This window comes from Tachypleus tridentatus, chromosome 13 (genome assembly GCF_004210375.1).
Source record: "Tachypleus tridentatus isolate NWPU-2018 chromosome 13, ASM421037v1, whole genome shotgun sequence".
In the NCBI taxonomy this organism is placed as follows: domain Eukaryota; kingdom Metazoa; phylum Arthropoda; class Merostomata; order Xiphosura; family Limulidae; genus Tachypleus; species Tachypleus tridentatus.
Window position 1 is genome coordinate 187,893,637 of NC_134837.1, and position 26,914 is coordinate 187,920,550.

The 26,914-nt window shown below is 33.5% G+C and overlaps 1 protein-coding gene across 1 annotated transcript in view; it reads right to left on the reverse strand.

The window, feature by feature from the left end:
• LOC143236412 (exocyst complex component 7-like) overlaps nucleotides 1-26,914 on the reverse strand; it is a 76,214-nt gene that overhangs the window by 26,532 nt on the left and 22,768 nt on the right. The window contains 8 exon segments of the mRNA XM_076474674.1: nucleotides 2,827-2,886; nucleotides 5,085-5,204; nucleotides 5,488-5,592; nucleotides 14,738-14,834; nucleotides 14,871-15,066; nucleotides 21,326-21,387; nucleotides 23,348-23,412; nucleotides 26,478-26,547. Of these exon segments, the coding sequence (XP_076330789.1) occupies nucleotides 2,827-2,886; nucleotides 5,085-5,204; nucleotides 5,488-5,592; nucleotides 14,738-14,834; nucleotides 14,871-15,066; nucleotides 21,326-21,387; nucleotides 23,348-23,412; nucleotides 26,478-26,547 (775 nt within the window).

A 26,914-nucleotide genomic window follows, 5' to 3' on the forward strand; every position in this document is an offset into this window, starting at 1 on the left:
ACATACTTTTAAACATGCAAAGAAACAACCAAAGATGCAAGATAATAATAAATATTCAATAATATTTCTTCACCACACGTTCTTCACTTGAACATAGTATGAACTAAAGAACAGTTCTCACACAATAATTATAAAACATAGTTACAACCATACTTGTTATAAGACATTACATTTCTAAACACTACATTCTTTAGACAGTCATTATAGAACTTTACAGGCTGGCTAGGATACAAAAACACTATTTATGTAACCCATTTTTATGATAATTTTTACAGCGTAAATGTCTTTTACAAGCTGGTAAAGAATGACTATATTTATACTCAACATAAGATAGTAGTATTAGGCCTAGTATATTTTTAAGCTCTACTAAATTCTTTAATCTCTCAGAGCTGTCAATAATTAGAAGTATGTATGATAACAAGATTCAATTCATAGCTTTTCAAGCTGACTGCAATACCAAAAAGACTAATTGTCATAACACTATTTATACAAACCATTTTTTACAAGAGAATTGTTATGGTGTAAATGCCTTTTATAAGCTGTCATCTGACAGTGGTATATGACCCCAGCATCATTTTAAAATTCATTTTGGTGCATTCTATTGTGTTACATTCAAAATTTAATCAAACTACTTGTGTTTGATATAACTGACAAATGTCATCCAAAGTCCTACAACTGAATTCACTCTGAAAGATATAAATTTATCAACTCTTAAAGGTTGCCTTGTCTATCTTCTTTACTTTGCTTTGAGATCTACAACATGCATGTACTTAGTTGACTTAAGTGTATATAGTTGTTAGAAAGAGGTCAGTTTAGAGTATACTCTACTGATGGTTAATTTGAAAGTAGCACACAGCTTTTCTTATGGTGTACATGTAACTGCCATTCATACAGTTTTCTGCTTAAATGACTACAAGATCTGAAGTGGTTTCAAACCTAAATATGCTAGAGTTAGACAGTTAACTTGTATTTGGATCTTACTTTATATTTTAATAATTATGTATTGTGTGTATTTTAAAAATTATACCTGAACTGTTTAATGATTTCTATAACTTGTCCCCTGGTTCTGCAAGGTTATAAACAAGATAGTTTGTAAACCCCATTGTTTTAGCAATACGTTTCTGTGAAAAGTATGTCAAACAACTTTGTAAAGTGATATAGGCATCAGTTTGTACATGGTATTAAAACTTAACAGACAGAGAAGTTGAAAGCAATATTAAAAATAAGCCATATGTGAAAAAATAAAAGTGTGAAATTACACACAAGAAAAATGTGACTATTCTAGTGGATTTCTATTAAGAGTTCAAAGGTATGTACATATTTCCATTTGTTAATTTTAATAAACATATGATTACACTGTATGACAGTTAGTGATATAGCGGACAATATATAGATAATACAATATAAATATCTGCCTTAAAAACTTTTGATATTCATTTATGATGTTGTATAGATTAAACAAATTCATTACATTTAAAATGAATATTTTACATATAAAAATCACTTTGTAGGTAAACCATACAAAATGTGATTACAAATAACAACATTAAATAATGAATATTTATTAGAAACAGTACAAAAATCAATGTTTAATGTTTTATTTTTCTGAAACTACATGCATTTAGGAATGTTCTTGTAACATTTTAAACAATTTCATCAACTAGTTTTATTTTTGCAATAACGTATGATGAGAGTGGCAACACCTACCAAAAGAATTAGTAGCTGGTGTTAGTCTTAGGGTTAACTTATATTTTGGATATCTAACAAATGGCACTGTGTTTTGTGACGAGTTAATCTTATTGAAAGATATGGAATTTATTCACTTAGAACTGAACTTCAGTGACATAATTCAGTTCAGATAATGAGATAGGTTCTGAACATTACACTAATAATAATGTTCAAAATCATTATTGGAAGAAGGGTACAATGAAAATAAGTGACTTTAATTGATATAGGAAAAATTTAAATGTGAAAATGATATGCAGACTCAGAAAATATGAATTATTTCCTCTTTCTGGTATACCAAGAAATAAAACCAAGAAACTTTAATCACCGTATTTTCCGATTAATAAGCCGAATCGCCGAATAAGCTGAGGCCATTTTTCAGCTCTGAAAATGAGGGTTTTGCTTATTACCTTAATAAGTCGAAGCCATTTTAAGAAGTGACAAGTTTCTTCAAAATGATTTCTTAGTCTCGTTTCAGCGTCAGCGTGCATGTTGTGTGTGATCATTGGCGTTCTGTAGTAAAGCAGAACGTGTCGTATTGAGACAGAGATGGAATCAATATGTCATTCGTTATTGGCTCCACTCACTGTAATTAAGTAACCAATGAAATTCCAGAAACAACGTTTCACTGTAGTCTTAACGTGCTTTGCTGATGGGACAAAATTACCGCCTGTGGTAATTTTCAAAAGAAAAACATTTCCTAAGAAGAAGAAATTTCCGAAAGGAGTGATCGGCCAATAAGCCGACCCCCAAAAATCAGGTCCAAAATTTAGGGCCAGAAATTCGGCTTATTGGGCGGAAGATACGGTAACATATAAAAATCATTGTATCAAACTAGTCCTTGAAGTTTTGATACATTGGTTAAGAACATTCAAGTATTTGAATAAAGTGTCTAAACAACTGTCCTTAAGACATCTCTTGCATATACTTAAATAATGCAATGTTTTGATATATTCTAAATGTACATACAATAGTATTGAATGACCTATTTACATTATATATATTAGTTAAATTTTAGAGTTATGAATACTGATAAATACACACACACGCACACACTGGAACATAGTTATGTTGTCCACAAGACTTTAAAGCAGGACTTACTGTGGTTTGTAAATTCACCAAAAGTCCCTGAAGCTTGTTTCGGACTGCTGTAGTACACCCCTAAAAAACAATCAAAGGTATCAATTAAACAAAAAAGTTATTTCAGACCACTGTTGTAAACCATAATGAAACATTACAAAACAATCAAAGATATCAACTAAAACATGAAGGTTATGTCAGACCACTGTTGTAAACCATAATGAAACATTACAAAACAATCAAAGATAAACTAAAACATGAAGGTTATTTCAGACCACTGTAGTACACCATTACAAAACATTATAAAACAATGAATTATATCAATTACAACATGAAGGTTATTTCAGACCACTATAGTAAACCATTATGAAACAATCAATAATATAAATTACAACATGAAGGTTATTTCCCACCACTGTAGTACTCCATTATGAAACACTGAGACAATCAAAGATATCAATTACAACATGAAAGTTATTTCCCACCACTGTAGTACTCCATTATGAAACAATCAAATATATCAATCACAATGCAAATCTTTGATATCCAAAACAGGATAATGCTGAGTAATAACACTGCACAACAATTTTTTTAGAAGTTTTGCTTCCTGGAAAGTTTTTGCTGATTGTGACAGGTACTTGGTGGGTATGCACAAATATAGTTTTGGTTTTGCTTCATCACGTAGGAATTCTGAGAAACAGACAGTTAACTGTTTACCGGCAATAATGTATTTAATTGCGTTCATGTTTCTGATACGCTATTAGGTTCAATATAATTAAAAGTGTTTTGCTCCTGATTTTCGTTTGTATTCAATATCCAGTGCATCACGTTGCAGTGTCCAACAGTAGTCAGCAAGCATTGACGGATTGCAGCTGCCCTGATATCGTTTGTCCATTGTAGCAATGTCCTGGTGAAACTGAAGATTTTGATGAAACGGTACATGATGGGCAAATTTAGATGTGATTTTCGTGATCAACAGCCAAAAATCTATAAGGAACACCCAAGAGTGTTCAAGAAGCAAAAATATTGTTGTGCAGTGTAATTTGTCTCTCAATTTATGCAGGGAAAAAAAAAGCCTAATTTTTTGGATAGAAAAGTACGTTATATTAAATGTTGGTAGCAGTGTACTACTTGTACTTCAGCAACAACAGAACATTTATTATAAAAAGTTTAAGATGTTTAAAGAAGGGTACAAATCTTCAATGTTTTCTCATGTTTGGCAAGCAACCCTCTGATGACTAGGATCCCCCCCCTCTTCACAAAGTAACGTTTCAAGACAGCTTAAATTGGTAATGAAAGATACTTTATGACAAGTGTACAATGTTTTAGCAACCTTATGAGTACCTGATGATGATACAACTTTGTCAAAACATGTAAATTCGTGACAAATTTTATTTTTATACCCATTCAAGTCATTAGTTCTCAGATGCTGATTTCTATTGTAATTTGTAACACAAACTTGAACACATACATTTCTCTGGCAGTATGTTCTTGTTAAAATAGGGTATTTCGAATGATGAAAAATAAATAATTACCCCCAAAACATTCAATTAATTTGTAAAATATTTTGTATCAGAGCTAAAAACTGGAAACAAGACTTATAGTACTATTTACATGAAGTATAATCAGTGACATTAATTATGGTTTTCTTTGGACAGAGTAATGTATATAAATCACTAATACCAGACAACAGGTTATCTGGTTCTTTGTAAGATGAAAGTTTTAAGAAAATAAACATACAAATAGTTTTGTAGCAAAGAAATAACTTACTTTCATTTCTAATGAACTAAGAAATGTTCTTACATGTAATTGAGCATGAGAAGAAATATGGGAATATCTGATAAACAGAATAACAACCTGACAATAGTAGTACTGATCTTAAAACTTCTGATAAACAGATAAGTAAATTTAGTTGAAATTTATGTTATCATCTGTAGAATAACAACCTGACACTATTAATACTGAAGCTAAAACTTCTGATAAACAGATAACTAAATTTATGTTATCATCTGTAGAATAACAACCTAACACCACAGGTACTGAACCTAAAACTTCTGATTAACAGATAATTAGTTTTGATCCTTCACTATCTGCAGTTTTAAAAATAAATATTATAATTTTTACAGAATACCTTCTTCATCATTTTATTTTTAAGTATGCTTGTGCTGCATTTTTAAGCACGCTTGTGTTGTATTTTTAAGTACACGTATTGTATTCAGTGAAACCCATGGCTAAAGATGTTAGTTTAAGTTGAAACTATTTTATTCACAAACACTTACATCAAAGATACGATCAAATTCTGGTTTCATGTCCGACAAGTGGCGAAGAATAGGAAACAGTGATAATGCTGCTGAGAACTCATGTCTGGCCACACATTTCTTTACTCTAGATGCTAAGTTCTGATATGAAAAAATATTGTTTAGTATTCTCATCACAATAGTTCACTCCAGAAAAGTTAGTCATAAACAGGATGCTTTTATAAAAAAAGAAAACTTACAGAAGTGTAATACAACTAACAATTCATTCCATATATTTAATGAGATAACAGAATGTGCTGCTATGTTTTAAGAAAGAAAAATATTTGTCACTGATATTAAATCTTTGAGAAGATAAAGCAAGCTACTAGTTACATTTTCTAAAGTATGCACTGGATATACTGAGTGAAAGTGCCACTTTGCATACCTCTCCTTCACTAATGACAGAACTCAAAGCATGACCTACGACTCTTTCAAACACAGGTTTGTGTTGTTCCTTTGTAATGATTCCTTGCATCAGTTGCAGCTCACTCTAACAGAAAGTGAAAAATCTGAGACTCTGAATTACAAAACATGTAACAAATTACCAATAAACACAAATCAGTTAGCAATGCTTTTAAACTACTTATAAATTAGAAAATCATAAATGTTTTACTTCTAGCAGTAAATCATATTTATTAAAATCAACAAAACTTAACATTTACAATTTATAATCAGCAAATACAATTTTGTGGTACAATCAAGTTTATGATAAATTCCATTTTAAGAGTATCTGAATAAATGTTTAAAATAGTTAAGGAAAAATCTTATTAAGATTATACACTTATACAATGAATGCTTAGTTAAAAATGTGATGTTTGTTAAACACAAACAAAATGAAAGTAAACCAATCATTGTGAACACTAAACCTGTAAACTATTAAACATTTCTGACTTGTATAATAAATAAATAAAAACCCTATAACCCAAGCACTTTGGAATGGTGGACCTTTCTTCTTCAGGGATAAACTGGAAGCCTGTATATTAGATTGTTACTCACCTCTCAGCAAAACAAAGAACGAGTACTTTGTGTTGCTACCCTGAATAAACTAGTACCTTGCAGTGCTACCATGAAGAAACTAGTACCTTGTGCCACTACTCTGAAGAGACTAGTACCTGTTACCAATACCATGAACATTTTTGTGTATGCCATTAGCCTTGAGGGAAGCTTCACCCATAGCACTCTACATATATTAACAGGTATATACTGCATCAGTCTATGAGGCAATTATCATTAGCCGACAACCCTTCACCAATAGGAGAGTGACACATCCTCCAATAGTCACCTTGAGTACATTAACATTCAAACATAGACTTATTTTTAAGGGAAAGTAAGTACACCAAAGCTAGAGAGGAAAGGCATTGAGAGAAGTGGGTATCTACATGAAACACATATTCAGGTAAAAAAAATGTTAACTTCAGAAATATTTTTTACCTCTCTGCACAATAAAGAGCTGAAACCTTACAGTGAGAAGACAGGCAGGAGGTAAATATATAACAAACATAGCATTAAAAAGGAAAGTGCCACCTGCTGGGGGGGTGATGTATCATTTAGTGAGATGCCACATACATATGAAACAGGGATTACCCAATTTAGCTGATACAGTAAAAGATATGTTCATGAACCTCCTGTGGGGTGCTGAAGTATTATGAATGTGGGTAAAGTGTAATGTTACTCAACCAGCCATTATAGCCGAGTATGAATGTTCAGAGTGGGAAGGGAAATAAATACAGACTGTTCCAAATTGAAGAAATACTGATGTGAAAAGACCTGCTTCCCAAGGAGAACACGACTCATTGCACTGGCATAACCCTTTGGTTTATATATAGCAAAGTACTTTGCTTGTTCTGAATTTTGCACAAAGCTATCTATACTAGCCATCCCTAATTTAGCAGTGTAAGACTAGATAGAAGACAGCTAGTCATCACCACCCACTGCCAACTTTTGGGCTACTCTTTTATCAACAAATAGTGGGATTGACCATAACATTATAATGACCCCTCACAACTGAAAGTGTAAATATGTTTTATGTGACAAGGATTCAACTGCGACCATCGGATTATGAGTCAAGCATCCTAACCACCTAGCCATGCCAGGCTGTAGCAAGGTGGCCTGTATATTTCAAGCAAAACCTCAAGCAACAAAAAAAAGTCAGGTAATAAGACAGAGATTGATTCAATCCTGACCCAGAGCATCAACTGTTATAACAGTAGATTCTAGATTTGGTCAGCAGGATAAAGGAAACTTGGTGCTGAGGGAAGTTAGTTATTGGCATATTTTCCAAGTAAAGCTAATAAGGTTATGGTGTAATGTGATTAAAAAAATGTGCAAAATGGATAGATTGTATGGAAGCTTAACAGGTATAGACAAGGACAACTAGAAGAAGAAATTAAGTAATGAAAGCTCATATCATATATTAGTTTAAGATTCAGCAAAAAACATCTGTAGAAAGAGAAGACAAACATACTTGTATAACTCAAGCATTGAAGGACAAAGGTGATATAACATGACTCTCATTAAGAAAAGAGAAATAGAAGAAAAATCTGGCCTGGAAACAGCCTTGATAAAGGTTGTCAAATGATGGAGCAGGATCAGCTGAAATAACAAAAGCAGGAGGCTGGGGATCATGGAACCATGATCAGAATGCAACCAACCACTTGCTGTACAATTGTTGTAATATCACTGATTGCCAAAGTGTCTTTTTTGCTATGAAAGTAATTCCTAGGTTGAAGATGACCTAGGAAGGTCAAAACGTTGTTCTCTACTTATCAATAAAAGCGTTAATACCCATACCAGCCATTCTGAGATACAATACACATTTTTTTCTGTTCTCAAAAGGCATACACAGCTAACAGTCTAATTGCATAAGCATGTGCACTTCAACAGATATAAATATACTTAAGAAGCAAGTAAACATTTCTGAACCATGCAATCTGTAAACCAATATTATAAAATACATAAATTATAAATGACTAAACATGTTAACTTAGTCATTCTGTAAACCATTAAACATGTCATCCCACTTTCTAACACATAATGCATGTTTTAACATATCCATACACATAAATTTCTTTACTAAATCTACAGAAATAAAATTAGTTGATTGATTGATTGATTTAGTGTTTTATGGCACAAAGCAGCTAGGCTATCTGCACCAAACATCCAGTAAAAAGGTAGAAACAAAATTAAATGTCGTAAAATATAGAAAAAGAAATGAAGGTAAAATAAAACATCATTGAAAAGCAGAAAACCAATGTTGACATCTAGTCTACAATATTAAGAGAAAAAGCAGAGTAAGAGAAGTTGTAAAGGACTTTCTCTAGCATAATAGTAATTATCATAACCTGCCAGGAAGACTAACAGGTAAGTACAAGAACCACCGTCAGTCACCTGAAGTTGGCCTTTCCAGTCCTGGTTCCGAGTTATGTGTCATAGCAGCCATTATCAAAATGTAAAATAATAGTAGTTTTAAAAGACATATAGCAAAATCATAATAATGAGTAGCCAAATGTCCAGTAAAAAGGTAAAAGTAAAGTAAATTAGTAAAATTTGTAAAAGTAAATGAAGGTAAAAACAAAACAGCAATTAAAAACAGAAAATTGCATAAAACCAATGTTGACATCCAGTCTATAAAGTTGTAAAGGACTTCCTGTAGCAGAATGGTAATGATCATAACCCACCAAGAAGACTAACAGGCAAGTACTAGAACCACCGTCAGTCACCTGAAGTTGGTCTTTCCAGTCCTGGTTCCAGGTTGTGTGTCATTATGGCCAGTACCAAAAGATAAAGTAATAAAAGTTTAAAAGACATGCAGCAAAACTGTAATAACAACTCGCCAGGACGACTAACAGGTAGTTCAAACAGCAGCATTAGTCACCTGAAGTTGGACTTTCCAGTCCTGGTGTCGAGTTATTTAATGTTCTGGCCATTTTCCAATTTCAAATTGAACTAGAGAGATTGAAACTTTGAAAAGGGAACCACAATTAAAAAGGTGTAATGAATAAATATCCAACACTTAAATGAGATTTAAAAGATTAATGGCCATTAAAAAACTAAAATCTTTATCAAGGTGGACAGTGTCACCATCACCAATAACACTGCCCAATGTTACAGATAAACCCTGGGAAAAAACATGTTTAAAATAGTGTTATCATTGAGAGTTGTAACGATGGCAAGAAAGTAAAATGTGGCTTACAGTGATTTGAGTGTTACACAAACTACACCCTGGTGCAACAGTTCCAGACAAAAGAAAATGATGAGTTAAAAAACTGTGACCAATGCGTAGTCTAGTTAGAACAACTTCCTCCTTCCAAACCTTACGGAAGCTAGTGGCCAAAGCCCAATATAGGGTTTTATTTGAAAAAGCTTGTTGTTGTATTGCTCACTCCAAGTGAACTGCCAGCTGGAACAGAGCCAAATGCAGGACCATAGTTCATTTACGGAATAGGCACAGTGGTGATAGTGCCTGAGCAGACAGATTTAGCTGCCATGTCTGCAAGCTCATTCCCACAAATACCAACATGGTATCCAGGAAAACTGAATAGAAGTAGCAGAGAAATGGGCTAGTCGGTTTTGAATATCAGCGAGAACAGGGTGTAAGCCAACGTGCAGTGATTCCAGGGCCAGTAGAGAACTAAGCAAGTCAGTATGAATAGTGCAGTTGGAGTACTTCTCAGCTTCAATATGATCCAGGGCAAGAGATATGGCATACAGTTCATCAGTGAACACAGAAGCTGTAGAGGGGATTCTGTGCGCAACCACCAAACTGCAGCAAACTATGGAAAAGCTCACTGAATTACCTGATTTGGAACCATCTGTATAAATTGGAACGGAATGATTGTTTGAAAAATGTTCATTAAATAAAAGACATTACTTCCAATCTGGAGTATGTGCCTTTTTCAGATGACTGAAAGAAAGGTCACATTTGGGGGCTGTAATAAGCCATGGTGGGATGGGCTGACCTGTGGATTCTGCAATGTTATCCACGGACAGACCCAATTCATCCAATTGCACCTGGATGCAAAGGTCAAAAGGAGCAAAAGGAAAACACATCCCCAGGTGGGATGCTTTGGTAAGGAACGAAGGTTCAAAGAATATAGTAAAGATAGTTGCAAACGGCGAAAATGCAGGGAAGGTTCACGAGATTCAACTTATAAGCTTTGAACTGGAAAGGTGCGGAAAGCCCCAGTGCAGAGTCGAAGTCCTTGGTGATGAATGGGGTCCAGCATCTTTAAGGTCGAGGGTCAAGCAGAGCCATAGATCATTGATCCATAGTCGAGTTTTGATTGAATAAGACCACGATATATCTTTAACATAGAACATCGATCTGCTCCCCAACTGGCAGTAGAGAGGACAAAGAGGATGTTCAGTGCTCTTGTGCATTTGACCCGTAGCTGCTTTAAGTGTGGTATAAAGGTCAGCTTACGGTCAAAGATAAGCCCCAAGAATTTGGTCTCAGAGACCAATGGCAGCAAAACTTCACTAATATGAAGTTCAGGATCAGGGTGAATACCCCATTGGCAGCAAAAGTGCATGGAAACAGTTTTAGAGAGAGAAAAATTAAAGCTGTTTGCCGTGGTTCACTTCAGTACACGATTGAGGGCAGTTTGTAGTTGCCGCTCAATATATCTCATGTTCGACGACTGACAAGAGATGTGAAAGTCGTCGACATACAGCCCATTCGCACCAGTGAGAGGGAGTTGTTCAGTGATGACATTTATCTTTATACTAAAAAGTGTGACATTCAAAACACAGTCCTGAGGGACTCCAAGTTACTGTACAAAAGAATGAGAAAGAGTCGAACCCACACGAACTTGGAATCTCCTGTCCATTAAAAAATTTTTAATAAACATGGGTAAATGGCCACGTAACCCATATGTATGGAGGTCTTGCAAAAAGCCATACCTCCATGTTGTGTCATAAGCCTTCTCAATGTCAAAGAATATTGATACAAGATGTTGGCGTTTGAGAAAGGCTTCTCTAATTGATGTTTCAAGTCGAATTAGGTGGTCTGTGGTGGAGTGCTATCCTCAGAACCCACACTGGGTGGGCAAGAGGAGGTTGTATGATTCGAGGAACCAAACAAGACGAGCATTAACCATCCTTTCTAAGGTCTTACAGATACAGCTTGTCAGAGCAATTGGATGGTAGTTTAAAGGAATCTTGGGATCTTTCCCTGGCTTAGAGAAAGGTAAAATAATAGCTTGGTGCCAGGCATCAGGAAAAACATTCTCCTGCCAGATCCAGTTAAAGACAATTAGAAGGACATCAAGAGAAGCAGGAGATAGATGGTGCAGCATGTCATAGTGTACATCATCAGATCCAACAGATGTACTGCCAGACCAATAAAGGGCCATCTTCAGTTCCACCAGTGTAAAGGGACAATTATAGTCAAAGAGACAGTCAGTTCGATAGGAAAGAGGTGAACCCTCAGCCCGAGTCTTGATGGCCAAGAAGGTGGAGGAATGAGCAGAAGCGCTAGATACCCAGCAAAAGCTTTCACCTAGAGTATCAGTGATGCTCCGAATATCAGCCACCTCCTGACCATCAGAGTAAGATCGAGAGGGGGACAGAATTGTAGTGCCCACTGACCTTTTGAATCCTGTCCTATACGACCTTGTAACTGGTGGTAGAAGATATGCTAGTTGTGAACTTAATCCAAGATTCCTTCTGGCTTTGACGTCTTACCCACCTAGCATGTGCACGGGCCCATTGGAAAGCAACGTGGTTCGAAAGTGTTGGATATCTACGAAAAATATCCCAGGCCCGTTTTTGAGCCTTCCATGCTAAGTGGTAAGCAGGATTCCACCACGGACGAGGATATCGTGGAAAATGTGTTGAGGTTTTAGGAATACACTGAGCAGCTGCTTGTATATGTGTTTTCCATATAGCAAAGCCACAAAGGGCTATCTGCTCAGCCCACTGAGGGGAATCGAACCCCTGATTTTAGCATTGTAAATCCAGAGACATACCGCTGTACTAGCAGGGGGCAGCTGCTTGTATAATACAGCCAGTTACCTCTGCCACACAGTCGTATATTGATGGCTGATTCACGATGGCAGGATCAAGTTCTGCGAAAGCAGTGAAAGTGGACCAGTCTGCCTGATCCAGCTTCCATCGGGGCACGTGGGTAGGGTGGCATCGACCACGGCCAGTCTCTCTCAAAAGTATAGAAAAATGATCACTGCCTAGTGGATTATTGCCATCCATCCATGAAAAATGGGAGAATAATGAAGGGGAGCAAACTGAGAGATCAATAGCAGTAAATGACTGACTAGGTGCATGAAAATAAGTGGAAGAACCAGTATTGAAAAGAGAAAGGTTGTGATCAGAGAGCATAAGCTCTACAGAGCGACCCCTCCCATCAATAACAGCACTTCTCCAGAGGGGATGATGTCCATTAAAGTCCCCCAGGAGTAGAAAGGCAGAGGGCAACTGTTCAACAAGAGCATCAAGGTCTGATTGATCATATATCTCTCCAGGGGACAGGTAGAGAGAACAAACAGTGATGGTATGACCAAGGAAACACAGATGTCTACGGCCTCCAAGGGTGTGTTGAGTGACAAAGACAGGGTGGGGCATGCTGATCAATCAATAGTACCACCCATCCATGCACTCGTCCATCACACAGCCTGTCATTTCTGTACAGAGAAAAACTGCTGAATAGTGACTGTATCAGCAGGTTTTAGAAATGTTTCTTGTAAGGAAATACATACAGGATGGTGGGAAGCAATCAGTGTTTTGATATCATCCAGATTGGAACGTAAACTTCGACAGTTCCATTGTATCAAGGTGGCCATTTTTAATGACGGTTAGGCGAAGTTGCTGGAGAACCTTTCTGTTTATGACCACGACTTTTTTCCTTACTGTCCTTAGTCGGAGGAGGTCTATCAACCTCCATGGATCCTGCCCTGGGTTGATTGGGCAGGTCTTTGTTATTGGAAGGGGATTCCAGTGACTGAGAACATGAACGAATGATTGTTTTGCCTCTTGGGGTTGGAGAAAAAGATGTATCAGAAGAAATGCCTGTATTTGAAGCTGAAGGATGTGGATCTTGAGGTTTGTTGGAATGTATGGGAGGAAAAGAGATGGGTGTGGAAGTCGATTAATCAACCTTTTTAACCATGGAGGTCAAAAGGCTTTTCATTTGTTTAGAAAACAATTCTCTTGGAGGCACAGAGAGATCTGTCTGCACTCCCACTGTAGTTGTGGAACAAAGTGCAGCATCATATGTCTGAGATGGTCATATAATAATGTTATAAGTCGTTTTCAAATGCTGCACCTCTTGTTCCTCTAACCATTTTGGGCAAGAACAAAAGTAGGAAGGATGAGAACTATTGCATGTGGGTCAATGTCACATTCTTAGGCATAGTGGTCCTTGCCACCACAACGAGCACGTCAGGGAACCACGACATGATGTCTCTGAGTGGCCGAACCTCTGACATTGGAAATGTCGAAGGAGGTTTGGAATGTATGGCTGCACCCTGCAAATTAGATAACCTGCCTTGATGGTGGCAGGTGCACGTGATGATGTAAATGTCAAAATGAGGGTATTTGTTGGCAGTATAACTCCATCTTTGCGACTGGAGATGCACCTCACTACAGAAACTCCTTGAGTGGAGAGACCAGTGAGAATCTCCGACTCAGGGACATTCTTCAAATCCCTCTCAACTATAACTCCTCGTGATGAATTCAAGGTAGGATGAGAAGTAACTTCAATAGGTATATCCCCAATTGCCGTTGAATTCAAGAGGAGTTCACTCTGTTGGGTCGTGGATGTTTCAACTATTATGTCTCCAGATCGAAGCTTCTTTACTGACTTTGGAGAGCCAGCAAGACCCTCTAGTCCCTTTTGAATAAAAAATGGGGACAATTGCCCTGAAGGTTTTTCTAAAAGAGAATGTAATATAAGAAAATGAGGTACTTGTGTTATAGATGTTCAAGATTGCTGCTCAGAGTCTTCAAGACGTGGTCGCTTACCTATTGACTGTTTTTCACTATTTTATTTAAATTTTTTGAGGATCCATAGGAAAAAAGAAAAATTTCGGTACCCACTGACCCCACCCACCATGGAGCCCTACGAGGGGACACACTACAATGTCATGCAAGGACAATGCAGCAACGCCAGGGTTTCGTGAGCACTATACCCAAACATCAGCATCAGGCACAATGCCCACAACACCCATTGAGAACTTCCAACACTGGTACTTGGTTGACTCTAGCCCAAGTGGACCAGCCGATTGACCCAAGAGGGGCCACCCAAAGGCTGCCCATCTACAGGAATTCAAGGCCAAAGTGGTGTGTTAGGGTTGGACCCCTCAACCACCAGGATCCTCTCCTCCCCTTCACGGGTCGCCATGCATGACAAGCACATGGGAGGATGTTTAGATCCCAGAGAAGGTAACCAAACAGAACAGAACCTTCCCTGGGAGGTCCCCTCACCATGTACAGTAATCCACACCGAGGGTGTAAAATTAGTTTTACTTCTTTATATGCAGATACACTTTAATATGTTACTTTAATAAATACATACTATCAAAATTAGTCAACTGAATAAATAAAAGAGGAATTCTATTTCCAGGACATAGAACAAAAAAGTTCAGTTTTATTTGAACTTTAAAAACAGGATATTTTATTACTTGCATCAGTTTGTAGAGAGCTGTGACTGACGTCAAATAACTTTCAATTTCTTGCTCGAGAATTTCATCTTTCATTTCAGGAAGCAAAGAAGGATGTTACTTTAATAAATACATACTATCAAAATTAGTCAACTGAATAAATAAAAGAGGAATTCTATTTCCAGGACATAGAACAAAAAAGTTCAGTTTTATTTGAACTTTAAAAACAGGATATTTTATTACTTGCATCAGTTTGTAGAGAGCTGTGACTGACGTCAAATAACTTTCAATTTCTTGCTCGAGAATTTCATCTTTCATTTCAGGAAGCAAAGAAGGATGAAATCGCTGACCTGTGACAGAATAATAAATAATGTCATCAAAATGTAACAATATTAAATATTAAATTAGTTACATTTCCTTATCTATCTTTTCTCTGAGTCATACACCTATGAACAAATTTTTAAAAAATATAGAATTTAATTGGTTTAAACAAAATACTGAATCTTTTCTACATCACAAACTACCACTGTTTCATATTACTAATGAAAACTAAATTAAACAACACTACTTCAGATGTACAACTTCACATAGATAAAACTACTACTACTTCAGGTGCACAACTTTACATACATAAAACTACCACCACTTCAGGTGTACAACTTTACATATATAAAACTACCACCACTTCAGGTGTACAACTTTACATATATAAAACTACTACTACTTCAGGTGCACAACTTTACATACATAAAACTACCACCACTTCAGGTGCACAACTTTACATATATAAAACTACCACCACTTCAGGTGCACAACTTTACATACATAAAACTACCACCACTTCAGGTGCACAACTTTACATATATAAAACTACCACCACTTCAGGTGCACAACTTTACATACATAAACTACCACCACTTCAGGTGCACAACTTTACATACATAAAACTACCACCACTTCAGGTGCACAACTTTACATACATAAAACTACCACCACTTCAGGTGCACAACTTTACATATATAAAACTACCACCACTTCAGGTGCACAACTTTACATACATAAAACTACCACCACTTCAGGTGCACAACTTTACATACATAAAACTACCACCACTTCAGGTGCACAACTTTACATACATAAAACTACCACCACTTCAGGTGCACAACCTTACATATATAAAACTACCACCACTTCAGATGTACAACTTTACATATATATAAAACAACTACCACTTCAGACATACAACTTTACATATATATATAAAAAACAACTACCACTTCAGACATACAACTTTACATATATAAAACAACTACCACTACAGACATACAACTTTACATATATAAAACAACTACCACTGCAGACATACAACTTTACATATATAAAACAACTACCACTACAGACATACAACTTTACATATATATATAAAACAACTACCACTACAGACATACAACTTTACATATATATATAAAACAACTACCACTTCAGACATACAACTTTACATATATAAAACAACTACCACTACAGACATACAACTTTACATATATAAAACAACTACCACTTCAGATATACAACTTTACATATATATAAAACAACTACCACTTCAGATATACAACTTTACATATATATAAAACAACTACCACTTCAGACATACAACTTTACATATATATAAAACAACTACCACTTCAGACATACAACTTTACATATATATAAAACAACTACCACTTCAGACATACAACTTTACATATATATATAAAACAACTACCACTTCAGACATACAACTTTACATATATATATAAAACAACTACCACTTCAGACATACAACTTTACATATATATATAAAACAACTACCACTTCAGACATACAACTTTACATATATAAAACAACTACCACTACAGACATACAACTTTACATATATAAAACAACTACCACTTCAGACATACAACTTTACATATATAAAACTACCACTTCAGATATGCAACTTTACATATATAAAACAACTTCTACTTCAGAAAAAAACTGAAATTGGATTATAGACTTAAGATAGTGTTTTGGGACAACAAAGGACCAACTGGTCTATCTCAGTTGTCCTTCTCTCAAAAGTAAAACTATTAAATAAATTTGTTTAAAATCATCTCATAGGCAGCCCTTAACAATCATATACTTATCAAGCATTTTCTGAAGTAACTTAAATTTACTGTTCCTACAACATCTAAAAGCAACTCATTCAAAAAACCAACCACCTTGTGAAAAAAACCCAAATAACTGTCTCAACTAAAGATGACTCCTACCTTACCAATAATTATATTTCTGTTCTCAAGTCCTAATGTTCTCACTGTCAAATATGTATATAGATGATACATCAATATTATTAATTTTCTTTACAGTTTTAAACACATCAATGAGATCCCCACTAACTCTACCTTTTTTAAGATAAAACATAAGAAATTTCAACCTCTTCTCGCATAACACCTTCATCACAGGTACCACTAACAACCGTCCTTTGAACACTTTCTAACAGTTCAATGTCTTTCCTAAAGTAAGAAGCACAAGACTAAAAACGATATTCCAAATGTGGCCTAACCAGTGACCTGTAAAATGATATTATAACCTCTTCACGCTTGTATTCAGTATTTCTGTAGATACAACCCAGAAACAAAACTGGGACTATATTATACTGTTAATCAACTCCTTCAAAAACAAAACTGGAACCAAATTACAGTCTTAAAAAAACTTTTCAGAAACAATATGGAAATCACATTATAGTTAAAAACCTTTTCAGAAATAAAACTGGAACTAGAATACAGTGTTAAAAACTTTTCAGAAACAAAAGTGGAACCAGATTACAGTGTTAAAAAACTGTTTCAGAAACAAAAATGGAACCAGTTTATTGTGTTAAATTCAGAAACAAAAGTGAAAACAGTTTATAGTGTTAAACTATTTCAGAAGCAAAGACTGACCCAGATTTTAGTGTCAAACAACTGTTTCAGAAACCAAACTGAAGCTGGATTCCAGAGTTAAACAGTTTCAGAAATAAAATACATCAGATTACAGTGTTAAAATAAGTGCTTCAGAAACAAAACTGGAACCAGATTACACTGTAAAATAAACTGTTTCAGAAATAAAACTGAAACCAGATTACACTGTAAAATAAACTGTTTCAGAAATGAAACTGAAACCAGATTACACTGTAAAATAAACTGTTTCAGAAATGAAACTGGAACCAGATTACACTGTAAAATAAACTGTTTCAGAAATGAAACTGGAACCACATTACAGTGTTAAACAACCTGTTTTAGAAACAAAAATGGAACCAGATTACAATGTTAAAAATACTGTTTCAGAAACAAAACTGGAAACAGTTTAACACTGTAAACCCTTTTGTACTGGGTTACAGGTCAAAGGCCATATCATCATGTTTGTTGACTTGCATTCAAAATATTATTGAACTACTATTTTATAAATGTACTTCAAAAACTTTGGAATCAAATTGTAGATTATAATTTAAGCTTTAATACTGTATATGAGTTAACTTCTTAATTTAAAAGTAAACATTAAAAGAACACATTTAAATAAAGTTTTTAGTGAGTAACATGGTATGATGAATGTGAAACTGTTTAAAATTAGATGTTTGTGATGTGAAAATACTAAATCTATAGTTTTGTACAAATTAGAAACTCAAATTACTAATACTGACAAGCTAGAATGTAAAATAAGAGCCTCATATCTTTTTATTTTGATGAGATATAACATACAATGAATCATACATAGTGAGCCTGTTCTACTCTTTCCATTTTTTGAAATGGTACCTTATATACCTTTACTTCAATCTATGACATTAGAATAACCAATCAACAGTTTAGAATATCCCCATAGCAGTTTTTTTCAGTCATTTTAATCAGTGAAAAGCCTACCACTTTCTTTTAGTCCAAGTTTTCAAGGAGGTAGGTTGTGTCTTTAGTATGCTTGAAATTTTGTAGTTTTTAAAATCTAAATAAATCTTAGTTACTAAGCTTAATAAATTATAGTGGAATTGTATGGTATCAGTGTAGTTATTTATGATTTTCTTTTATTCAACTGCATATACAAAAACCTAAAAAAAAATTGTTTGATATCATCCATGTGTGAAATTTTAAAAAACTCAGCAACAACAAAGTATAAAAGTCATAGTGAGAAGAGATAACTGTTTATTGCTTCTTGATTTATTGTTCTATATTTTAAGAAAAATAAGTTTAATAATTTATTTCTAAATAGTAATAATCAATATACATGTATATATAATGTATAATAATTTAAATGTGACTGTCTACTACAAAATACTAGTCCACTAAACACAAATAAGGCAAGGAAGACTAAGGGTAAGTTTTATATTACTGTATATGTGACCTGAGTGCACACGCACTCTGTCCATGCAAGTTATGTAATGTTAGCTCGGCATGACTGGAAGGTTAATATTATAAAAAAAATAAATAAATATATATGTAAATATATAGTGTTATGAAACTTAAGCTACTTAGACTAAACATTTGTATTTTTTGTTATAATACATAGACATTCTAGCATAAAATATCATAATTTATATTTATTTCCAAATATTTTACGATAGTTATTAGGTTGGCTAAGTGACAAACCTCTCATAGTTAGAATATAGAAAACAATGCAAAATAGTCTTACTAAAAACAAACATTTGAAATGTGTTTAAGAGGTTTTAAAGATTATACAAATATTTTAGATTTTGGGGATGAATTTTTTTTAATCATAAGATGAAATCACTTTGCACTCAGACTAGTAATGAAATAGACTATCATCACAAACACATCTTTAATAAATAATATTTTATTAAAACAATCTGACTTGTTTTACAACAAAATATTTGTAGTATTTACTAAAATTCTACCAAATTTTGTGAAGATACACTTGCTGTATGAAAAGTTACAGTTCAAATACTTAATGTGTAAACAAATGTGTATATCAAGCCCATAGTGAAAGGGTTAAACATTTTTTTTAGAAACAAAACTGAAACCAGATGACAATGTTTAACAAACTATTTCAGAAACTAAACTGGTATCATAGTAGTCTTAAACTTAGAAATAAACTGTACCTACTTCAACCCTTGTTACAACTTGTGTGAACCTTGCATACAAATTTTTAAATTGTAACTACAGATATAATTTACATTTTATAGCATTTATTTAGGTGCATTTCATAAAAAAATCTTCAACTCTCATTTGTGCACAGCAACAAGGAGTCTTGCCAGTAAAAAAACATCTATCTAATTAGAATTCTAACTATCAGCCTTTTGAAATGTAGTGTTTAGAGTCTCATTTTCAAGTAATGTTTTTCTCTAAGTGGTTTTATTAGTATGACCCTTTGTTACTACACTTTTATGTCATATTTTTCTCTAAATGATTTTATTTTTATAGCCTTTTATTACTCTATTTTGATATTGTTACAGGTTCTGATCCACACAATTACTAATGAACCTCAGATTTACAAGTACCTAGTAAAAATATTCTAATCTCAATAGATACATACAGAATAAATAATGTAATTAACTTGTTTCCCAACAAATCATCTATACAGAGGTGCTACAGAATGAACATATGACACTAAGGAATGAGCCAACCAAATAAGTTTTTTATAGTTTCTTTTGATGTTCAATTATTTTTAGAAAATGCTTCTATGTTCAATTTTATTTGTTCAAAAGCCATAGATATAATCTTTTAAAATAAGTAGATTTAGTTAAGTTTGGTGAATAATATAAGCAATGACATTTTGCCAGATTTATAATGCTCTTATAAGTTATTATCTACTGAAAGTAAACAAAATTTATCAGAAATAAATACTAACAAAAAATAACATTGGCAAAAATCCCAATACAATGCCATTTTGAAGCATAAGGCCCTAGGTCACCAATAAATCTATCAGTTTTCAAAATGTTTTCTTTAATTTATAATAAAAAATGACTGTTACTTCAACTGGTAAATTGTGGATTGAAAGATTAGGTTAATTAAACTTAGTGTATGAATGCATCATATACAACTTCCTGGTCAACACTAAAAATATTTTTATTCGAAGATGAATGAAAGTATATTTAACATTCATTAAAAAGTCGTAAATCCAATTCAACTGCCAGAACTTTTTATAGAACAAAAATTCCAGTTAGAAAGTTTGAATTAAAATTAAGGTACTCTGGTTTCATACTTCATAATTATAGATCTGAAATAAAAACATGTGGAATTATAATTAAAAACTAGTATTAGGTTTCAACTAGAAGTTTGTTGCTTCAGAGCCTTTCATGATCAAGGTTCATATCCAGTTAATGGTTTGCCCATTAATAAGAAGTTTTAATAGCCTGTTACAGCTGTCAGTAATTTCAATGGTCAAGTCTAGTTACTCTACTATTGTAGCTCATGCTGAGAAGATAAAAATGGTCATCGTCTTAACACGATCAAAGTTAAACATGTAGTCAATTCATACAAATCCTTTTGTTTATGTTTATATCCTGTGATCTACAGCAAGATATTTCTAAATTTATATGTCACATTCACTTACTTATTAATATAATAAGATCAGCCATAAACAAATTAAACAGAAAAACAAACCACTAACCAAAAGCTGTGTCAACAGATGGTGAGTATTTCATGAATGCAGCACTGGCTTTCTTCTTTAAGCTGTAAAGAAATACTCTACTTATCAATATTTCTAACATCTGCTAATGAAAAACCATAGTTGTTTTTTTCTACTATCTGAGGATATAAAAAATAAAGTTACAATTGTACCAAACTTAGGTTGTTCATATTTATAAAACAAGTGATACCACACTGAAAGCTTAAACAATTAAACTTACACTTGTATAATACAGGGTGTTCGGAAAGTCACTGTGCACTTATATATTTATTAACAGACATGTTGCAATATAGAATACAGGAGGTAAATAAGAATGACAATTATAAACAATGTTGAAAGTGACCCCTGTTGGCATCAATACAGGCCTGGATCCTTCTTATTTTGTTTCTAAACACAGCTATCACTTGCTGGCTTGAAATAGGCTGAATAAAGTATGATTACAAAACTGCACAGTGACTTTCTGAACACCCTGTACATTTGGATACTCTACAAGCTTAAACAATTAAGCTTATGCTTGTTGAATAAGCCTGGATACTCTACAAGCTTGAACAATTAAACTTACACTTGTTGAATACGCTTGATACTCTACAAGCTTAAACAATTAAACTTACGCTTGTTGAATACGTTTGGATACTTTACAAGCTTAAACAATTAAACTTACGCTTGTTGAATATGTTTAGATACTCTACAAGCTTAAACAATTAAACTTGCGCTTGTTGAATACGCTTGGATACTCTACAAGCTTAAACAATTAAACTTATGCTTGTTGAATACGCTTGGATACTCTACAAGCTTAAACAATTAAACTTACGCTTGTTGAATACGCTTGGATACTCTACAAGCTTAAACAATTAAACTTACGCTTGTTGAATACGCTTGGATACTCTACAAGCTTAAACAATTAAACTTACGCTTGTTGAATACGCTTGGATACTCTACAAGCTTAAACAATTAAACTTACGCTTGTTGAATACGCTTGGATACTCTACAAGCTTAAACAATTAAACTTACGCTTGTTGAATACGCTTGGATACACTACAAGCTTAAACAATTAAACTTACGCTTGTTGAATACGCTTGATACACTACAAGCTCAAACAATTAAACTTACGCTTGTTGAATACGCTTGATACTCTACAAGCTCAAACAATTAAACTTACGCTTGTTGAATACGCTTGGATACACTACAAGCTCAAACAATTAAACTTACGCTTGTTGAATACGCTTGATACTCTACAAGCTTAAACAATTAAACTTACGCTTGTTGAATACGTTTGGATACTCTACAAGCTTAAACAATTAAACTTACGCTTGTTGAATACGCTTGGATACTCTACAAGCTTAAACAATTAAACTTACGCTTGTTGAATACGCTTGGATACTCTACAAGCTTAAACAATTAAACTTATGCTTGTTGAATACGCTTGATACTCTACAAGCTTAAACAATTGCTTTGCGCTTGTTGAATACGCTTTGGATACTCTACAAGCTTAAACAATTAAACTTACGCTTGTTGAATACGCTTGATACTCTACAAGTTTAAACAATTAAACTTACGCTTGTTGAATACGCTTGATACTCTACAAGCTTAAACAATTAAACTTACGCTTGTTGAATACGCTTGATACTCTACAAGCTTAAACAATTAAACTTTACGCTTGTTGAATACGCTTGATACTCTACAAGCTTAAACAATTAAACTTACGCTTGTTGAATACGCTTGGATACTCTACAAGCTTAAACAATTAAACTTACGCTTTGTTGAATACGCTTGATACTCTACAAGCTTAAACAATTAAACTTAATGCTTGTTGAATACGCTTGATACTCTACAAGCTTAAACAATTAAACTTACGCTTGTTGAATATGTTTGATACACTACAAGCTTAAACAATTAAACTTACGCTTTTGTTGAATACGCTTGATACACTACAAGCTCAAACAATTAAACTTACACTTGTTGAATACGCTTTGATACACTACAAGCTTAAACAATTAAACTTACGCTTGTTGAATACGTTTGGATACTCTACGAGGTGGTGTTTCCCTTACTCCACTCCTCCTTCCCCCCTAGTGAAGAGAAACATTCCATAAACAATATATATCATACTCCTGTACTACTTTACATAGTTTGGTACTACTTTATATACTCCAGTACTACTTCAAACGTATCGACATGTTACAAAACCCTACTTAACTTAACCAAGATGGTTAAGTGTAACTAACAAACTCTCAACACTATAGATATTGTCAGTAACCTAACCATGATGGATAAGTGTAACTAACAAACTCTCAACATTGTAGATATGGTCAGTAATCTAACCATGATGGTTACATCACACAAACATACCCTCAAATTGCAGATATGGTCAGTAATCTAACCATGATAGTTAAGTCACAAAAACATACCCTCAACATTGCAGATATGGTCAGTAATCTAACCATGATGGTTAAGTCATACAAACAAACTCTCAACATTGTACATATTGTCAATAATCTAACGATGATAGTTAAATCATATGAATTTGCTATCAAACCATTATACTGTAGAATAAAATGTATTTTTTTTCAAACAATTAAATCTCTTTGCACATATTACCTAGAACTAAAACTTAACATAAATTACATGAATGTAAATATATTTATGTATCAAACACTTATCAAAACTTATAATGCATACAAATAAATATCTGAAATACTTTGTGTTAAAATGAACTGTATTATAATCACGTTGTGATATTTAACAATGTTATAATACAACCAAACAGAAACAATAATTCTAGTATAAAGCCTGTAAAGGTAGAGGTCATATTATGCCCATTAGTAGCAGTAGTAATAATTACAGACACGGACCCCAGTAATGAAATATGAAATTTAAGGTGGTTAAAAATCAAAATTTAAATTAATCAAGATTGGACCAATAAAACTTTGAAACTATACTCCATGTTTATTTGGAGCTATATGCAAGAATGAAGAGATTAAATAAAAATGGTATAGTTAAAAAAAAGTGATCAAACTAGAAATAAAAAAAAAATCACCAAAAATGTTAAGAATCTAAAGGGATATCTTGAGACATATGATGTTAAATATACATTTTTATAAATAACTTTGCTGCAACTACAGGTTTGAATGTTACCTAAAGAACAGTCAGATATACTGGCTAGATATATAACAATTAAATGAGAATCAGTAAAAATAGTAATGAAAGTATGATCCAAAACTGGTCAGAAAACAATGATAGAGGATCAGTAAAAAGTAGTAAAGAAAGTATGATCCCAAACTATACACATAAACAGCAATGACAGAGAATAAGCAAAAAGTAGTAAAGAAAGTATGACCACATACTGGCCAGATGAACAACAATGACAGATAATCAGTAAAAAGTAGTAAAGAAAGTATGACCACATACTGGCCAGATGAACAACAATGACAGATAATCAGTAAAAAGTAGTAAAGAAAGTATGATCCCAAACTATACACATAAACAGCAATGACAGAGAATAAACAAAAAGTAGTAAAGTAAGTATGACCACATACTGGCCAGATGAACAACAATGACAGATAATCAGTAAAAAGTAGTAAAGAAAGTATGACCACATACGGACCAGATGAACAACAATGACAGATAATCAGTAAAAAGTAGTAAAGAAAGTAGGATCAAAAACTCTGCAGATAAATAACAGAGAATCAGTGAAATTAGTTAAGAAATTATGATCAGAAATTTGCAAGATAAACAACAACGATAGAGAATCGGTAAAAAGTAGCAAAGGCTGTATGATCACAAACCATCGTACAGGTAAACAACAATGACAGAGAATAAGTAAAAAGTAGTAAAGAAAATATCACCACAAACTAGCCATACAAACAAGAATGATGAAGAGTAAGTAAAAAGTAGTAAAGAAAGTGTGATCACAAACTGGACAGACAAACAATGATAGAGAATAAATAAAAAGTAGTAAAGATAGTTTCTTCACAAGCTGGTCAGATAAACAATGATACAGAATTGGTAAAAATACTGAAGAAAGACTAGAAATCAGGACAAAAAAGTCAAAAATATGAAGGGGATGAGGCATATGGGCATAAGAAAGGAGCTATTAGATAAAAGGAACAGTATAAAACCAAAAATCAATTCAGAATAAAAGAAAAGATAAAAACCCAAGAGATGGGATTCAAAAAGTGAGAAAACAAAATTTTAAGAGTACAGACAAAACATATGGAAAATAACTTCAAGAGAATGAAATACAATATAGGTGAAGCATGTGTAAAAGGAGCCTAAAGAGTATAATATTCACAAACTGAAAGATTAAGTTCATTTCATGAATGGTAAAGTATCACCCAAACCAAATTAGGTGAAGCTCCCAGTCTAATATGTCATTCACAACTGAGGAGAAAGAATTTCTGCTGACAAGACAGAAGTAGGATGTCAATTAGGTTTGTGGTAAACCAAAACATGATGAACAGTGGTTGTAATGACCCTGATAATTTACAAGCCAACAAACGTCAGCACAGGAACAGGACTTAAAAGAATTCTTGATAAAAAAAATTAAACCTTTTGAAACAGAAACCAAAGAATATAAAAATTATTTTAGTTTGTGAAACAAGTCTCAACAAATTTAATATGTCTGTAAAATACAATGCTGAGTAAAAGAATGTACATTCATGAAGAGAACTGTGGAAATATGTCACCTTCCTATTGGTGGATAGCTTTTGTTGCATCATGCAGTCACACAATTCCTGTAAAATAATGTCAAAGATAGATGGGAGTTGTCTCCTGGCTAATGACATGCAAATCTCTTTGGCAGAAATATAAGGAAGGTATTTAGCCTGTGTAGAGTGATGAGTTATCATCTCAGAATTAAATACAACAATTTGCATCTCTTGTCCTATACGTCATCAGTGTGACATCAAGAACTCAATAATTTTCTTCATACAATACTATTACCTGATAACAGAAATGCCTTATCAATTGTGGCAAGTACATGACAGTAAGAGACTATTTACAGAGATATTTCTCTTTACATATGTCATATTAATAGTGGAGAGTTTAGAATGGAAACATTATTTACTATGATTCTTCTCTTACTGACACTACAGTTTTAAGCACTGATATACAATTTACATAAAAGATGTCTTACCAACAGTGGTGAGTTCTGAACAGTAAGAGATATGCTATTTCCACTACAAGCCTTCTGATGATCTCTTAACCTAAGACAATAAGTTTTAGTAAATTTTAATTAGCTATTTTAATTTTCAACTTTTAATTATATAATATCTAAATATTTCATAATTAAATCTCTAAATCACACACCATGTTCAGTCTAGATTTATACAGTACTGCTGTATTAAAAGTTTAACCCAAACAAGTTCTCATTGAGTCCAATATTATCCATCTAATCAAACAATAGTCTTGGTAACAAGTATATGATATACAAAAGCCTGCATGCAGCACACAAACAAATAATAAGTGTTTAAATTATTTAAATAAAGGTATTTATGATGTGTAGTATTAATTTTGCCATCAGTCAGAAACTACAAAGGATAAAAGTGAAGTTAGTCCTTTATTAAAATATAC